This window comes from Ciona intestinalis, unplaced genomic scaffold, assembly GCF_000224145.3.
Source record: "Ciona intestinalis unplaced genomic scaffold, KH HT000145.2, whole genome shotgun sequence".
NCBI lineage: Eukaryota > Metazoa > Chordata > Ascidiacea > Phlebobranchia > Cionidae > Ciona > Ciona intestinalis.
In genome coordinates this window covers 39,810-44,914 of record NW_004190467.2, presented here as the reverse complement: position 1 = coordinate 44,914, position 5,105 = coordinate 39,810, and the positions used below count along the sequence as shown (strand labels likewise).

Genomic DNA, 5,105 nt, shown 5'->3' with positions numbered 1-5,105 from the left:
CTTATCATATGCATTGAAGATTGTTTTTCCTACTTAAAAAAAAAGTTTGATCCAGAAACAAATGGCTCTGGTGTCACCTAACGGAATAAAAACATAGCAATATTTGCAGCAGGTGGCGTAAAAGAGCAATGCGGCACGGACTCCCCATTTCATGTCGCATTGCTCATTTTTTACGCCAAAGGGAGTTTCATTATTTTTGCTTCGTTGTGTTATAATACTTTGTTTCTCTGCATTAAAATAGTTTTTCTTTATTATAACCAAAAATAAAATATTAAACTTGTTTTGTAAATCGCGAAACCTTGCGGAAATAATCAAGTAAAAGCAAGGTGTCGTAGGGAAAACCCCTAAACTATAACCAAAAAGTTTGGTTTGTTTACAAAACATTTGGAATCAAAACGAAGTAACGAAGATGTTTAATTTTCCTGGATTGCCCGAGCATTTGGTGGAAGATGTTATGACGTGTGGTTTTCTTGGAACGAAAGACGTTTTGAATCTCGGATCAACTTGCAAGAAATTGTGGGGGATCTCAAAACGAAATCTGGTTTGGAAAAAGTTGTTTAAATTAAAGTTTCCATATTTATTAAACAAAGAAAGTAATCTTGAGGTTGTTCTCCAGTCATTGGTTATAACTGATGGGTCAAATACGTTGGTTGGAAATCACTGGATGGATGTTTATCACCAAACCAACTTAATAATTAAAGCGTTAAACGAAATATCAACCACACATAACACAAACCTCCAACTTGACGATGAAGATTTTGAAACTTTGCTGAATTATTCGAAACAATTCACGTTTAAACTTGTGTTGTGTATATTAAGATGTTTGGTTGATAAGCCACGCGACCTCACAACAACTTACTACGCAAACAAAGCTTTGGTTTATCTCAAATGTTGTTCTTTAACGGAAGAAATTAAACAACTCGTTGAAACTCCCGACCCCTCGATGACCCTCCTAATGCAAGGGGCAATGCTCGTCTCTGATTGGTTCAAAGTTCAAACCGATATTGACCAATCAGAAGTAAAGGATTTCATTCGAACCTCAGCACAACTCATCCGTGACAGGTCATGTGACCTCACCCTGCTACAAGCGGCCAATCACATCTTCCAACAAAACTTCAGCGGAAATCAACAAAACTATTATGACATCAGCAATTCATTTATTGATGATGTCATAAAGACACAACGGGGAATCCCGATCACCCTTTGTTTAATATTTCGTGAAATATCATCGCACGTTGGTTTGAACCTTCACCCCGTTGCTTGTCCCAGCCACTTCCTGCTAAGAATGACAAACCCTGGGGGCCACAAGTAAGTTAGAAGTCAAACTTAAACACGAATGTTACAACTTTTGTTGCAGATTTATCGACGTTTTTAACGATGGGAAAGTTCAAACATTTGAAGAACTCGGGTTGAAAGAAGAATTGTTGAAAACGACGACAAATGTTGAAGTTTTGTCACGGATATGTCGCAATATTAATGCACATTCCAAGTATAACAATACAACGGATCCCAGTTTGGCTGAAAGAGTTTTGAACTTGAGCGTTTTACTCGAACCAACATCAGAAATTGTAAGAATATTAAGATTGTTCGAAATATTTGATAATTTACCTCCAACTTCCAGAACCGAGCTGAACGTTTGAAGTTTTTGTTTCGAATAAATAAGAATCTTCACACGATGTTGGAGGATAATACGTTGGTGGGCGAAGAGTTTCGGGGGGTGGCCGGTATCGCTTCACGTGAGGTGGGTGTCATGTGATCACGGTGTCATGTGACCAACCCATTAGTGACCACTGGTTTGATTGACAGGTGATAGAAGCACGAATATTATCAAGCATCAAATTAAAAATGAAGGAAAAGAAAAAAACTCGGAAAATAAAATTCAGGTTTTAAATTTATTCTTGTTTGATTGTGAAGTAATAATGTTAAAACATAAGATCGGCCGATGAAAATGCCCGAGTCATGTTTTCGGTTGGAACGGTGACTCGGCACTTAAAGTACGGCTACGTATGCGTTGTGAGGGGTTGGGACAACTACTGCGATATGTCGGTAAGATGGCAACGACTGATGGGGATTCCTCAGTTAAATGATGGGGCGACACAACCATATTATAATGTGTTGGTTCACGAAGATGGATCAGAAAGGTGGGGTTGATGTTGAAGTGTTGTAACATAAATGCAGCGCGTAACATTCTATTGTAGGTATGCGGCGCAAGAAAACTTGGAAGTGTTGAAAGGAGGGTTGGCGGTCGAACACGAGGAAATTGGAAAGTATTTTCAATCAATTAAACATGATGATGGGAAAATATATTATGAACCAAATCAACAACTTAAACTTGAATATCCTGAAGACATGGCCCATACAATAACATTGTGTCAGCAATAAGTGTTGTATACATATATATATATACTCTGTAATAAATATAACAGCTCATACGCGTGATATTACAGAATATAGAAACACTGCATGTTACGCGCACCACCAAGCCATTGAAGAAACGATAAAAATATTTACAACATTAAGTGCGTTCAACCGTGTCTTCGCTTGATTGGTCGTTTGCCGTCGTGGGTGACTGATCTTCAGTCTGTGAAGAAATAATTGATTGTAACTTATTTATCCTCGCATGGCGGGGCAACGACAGTCATTATAACACAGGTGTTCTATTTCATACACCTCGTGTCCGCTTACCAGTTACCATGTATGTAACTTATTTATCCTCGCATGGCGGGGTAACGGCAGTCGTTATAACACAGGTGTTCTATTTCATACACCTCGTGTCCGCTTACCAGTTACCATGTATGTAACTTATTTATCCTCGCATGGCGGGGCAACGGCAGTCGTTATAACACAGGTGTTCTGTTTCATACACCTCGTGTCCGCTTACCAGTTACCATGTATGTAACTTATTTATCCTCGCATGGCGGGGCAACGGCAGTCGTTATAACACAGGTGTTCTATTTCATACACCTCGTGTCCGCTTACCAGTTACCATGTATGTAACTTATTTATTCTCGCATGGCGGGGTAACGGCAGTCGTTATAACACAGGTGTTCTGTTTCATACACCTCGTGCCGCTTACCAGTTACCATGTATGTAACTTATTTATCCTCGCATGGCGGGGTAACAGCAGTCGTTATAACACAGGTGTTCTGTTTCATACACCTCGTGTCCGCTTACCAGTTACCATGTATGTAACTTATTTATCCTCGCATGGCGGGGTAACGGCAGTCGTTATAACACAGGTGTTCTATTTCATACACCTCGTGTCCGCTTACCAGTTACCATGTATGTAACTTATTTATCCTCGCATGGCGGGGTAACGGCAGTCGTTATAACACAGGTGTTCTATTTCATACACCTCGTGCCCGCTTACCAGTTACCATGTATGTAACTTATTTATTCTCGCATGGCGGGGTAACGGCAGTCGTTATAACACAGGTGTTCTGTTTCATACACCTCGTGCCCGCTTACCAGTTACCATGTATGTAACTTATTTATCCTCGCATGGCGGGGTAACAGCAGTCGTTATAACACAGGTGTTCTGTTTCATACACCTCGTGCTCGCTTACCAGTTACCATGTATGTAACTTATTTATCCTCGCATGGCGGGGTAACAGCAGTCGTTATAACATAGGTGTTCTGTTTTATACACCTCGTGCCCGCTTACCAGTTACCATGTATGTAACTTATTTATCCTCGCATGGTAACAACAGTCAATATACCAACCCATTAGTCCATGCACACAATAGCAGCAATCCATGTTTAACCTACCGGAGTTATTTGTCGTCTCGCTCTATGTTGCCGAGGTTTGATAGACAGCGATAACCCCCAAAGCGCTTCCTCGGACAAGTAGTCGTCGAAACGACCGATTAGTCGAATGACCTCGTCATCGCGTTGAAACTGATATTGACTGCAACAAATTGCAAAGGATGAACATGCGTAGTTCAGCACATATACATTATATGGAGGGTATACACATATATATACAGTAACATACACACAGTAACATAGATAGACAACCTTTGTTTAAATCTTCTCATGGTATCCAAGATACTAAACTGTTGCCATCTTTTTCTAAAGTTGATGATTCCTGGTGCCAGTTCATCTTGGTTTCCGAGGTGAATGAACGTCAGATCTTGTAATATTAAACCCCTGTGTATATAATAATCAATATTATGACATCACACATGGTATTATGACCTCACAGATATGGTATGCATGGTTGAGTGGCTTCAGCGAGCGCTTCCCTGTACGTTCGGAACGAGGACGAGCTGTCAATCAAACGACAATATTCTTGCAGCCCCTCGCTTGTTTGTCGCTGCCATTCCAAACGACGAACGGGCGCCGAATCCAACGCGGATAAAACAGCAAGATAAGAATTAAAATTGTTCAACTTTCGTAGATGCTGAAGTACAAGGTTATTGTGGTTGGTGGTCCAACTTTTATAATAAATATCTTTGTATTCAACCTACCCTCATTATTCGAATAAATTTATTCAAAAGTTTTTCTCGTTCTTGTGGTTTTGTTTGGTTGAGAATAATCGTTCGCGCCCAAAATGACATTTTATTAAAATGTTCAGTAAACCTCGTTAAGTGCGGCGATAATTCCTCCGATTGTTCTTGTGCCCACTGCAGGACCTCGGGGATCTGTAGCGACATCGTGTGAACAAATACAACGATAAAATCAGTTTAGTTTTACAAAAGTATTAAAGCGGGTGTAGTGTACAGACTTTGGGGAAAAAAAAGGGGAAAAGGAAAAATAGAGAACTGACTAAAGTACTGTACCGTAGGTGATGTATCACTTATCAGCTGTAGGAAAGCACTCACATAAACCCATACCATACCCAACCTAACAATCCACTCAAATACACAAACCCCCAATCCAGACAAACCAGGCACAATAGACCATAAATACACAACCCCCGAACAAACTGTCACCAGAACTTCCAAGTTAACAAAAGTCAAGTTGAGCTGTATTCCAACGTATAATTACGTTCCTCAATGGATTAACAAATGTTCAGCAAGTGTTTCGAAACAATACAGCCACTATACAACACATTATTCAAATGAGATATATATTAAGCAATAAGAATTACCTACAGATCGCCG

At 40.0% G+C, this 5,105-nt stretch overlaps 2 protein-coding genes and 1 long non-coding RNA gene across 3 annotated transcripts in view; 1 reads left to right on the top strand and 2 right to left on the bottom strand.

The window, feature by feature from the left end:
• LOC113475192 overlaps positions 1 to 5,064 on the bottom strand; it is a 7,424-nt gene extending 2,360 nt beyond the window's left edge. Inside the window, exon 1 of the long non-coding RNA XR_003396934.1 lies at positions 5,054 to 5,064. This is a non-coding gene — a long non-coding RNA (uncharacterized LOC113475192). The remainder of the gene's footprint in view (positions 1 to 5,053) is intronic.
• Positions 196 to 2,431, top strand: LOC100180293 (F-box only protein 21). Its single transcript, XM_002129455.5, has 6 exons — positions 196 to 1,308; positions 1,358 to 1,568; positions 1,622 to 1,741; positions 1,807 to 1,883; positions 1,935 to 2,141; positions 2,199 to 2,431. Exons 1-6 carry the CDS (start codon positions 410 to 412, stop codon positions 2,380 to 2,382), a joined length of 1,698 nt encoding a protein of 565 aa, XP_002129491.1. The 5' UTR covers positions 196 to 409; the 3' UTR covers positions 2,383 to 2,431.
• LOC100177942 (rap guanine nucleotide exchange factor 1) lies at positions 2,290 to 4,670 on the bottom strand. The gene is made up of 5 exons (XM_002126140.5): positions 4,470 to 4,670; positions 4,203 to 4,402; positions 4,018 to 4,149; positions 3,769 to 3,907; positions 2,290 to 2,581 (listed from the first exon to the last, which is right to left on the bottom strand). The coding sequence occupies exons 1-5, from the start codon at positions 4,653 to 4,655 to the stop codon at positions 2,516 to 2,518; spliced, it is 723 nt and encodes a 240-aa protein (XP_002126176.3). The 5' UTR covers positions 4,656 to 4,670; the 3' UTR covers positions 2,290 to 2,515.
• Positions 5,065 to 5,105: the final 41 nt, after the last annotated feature.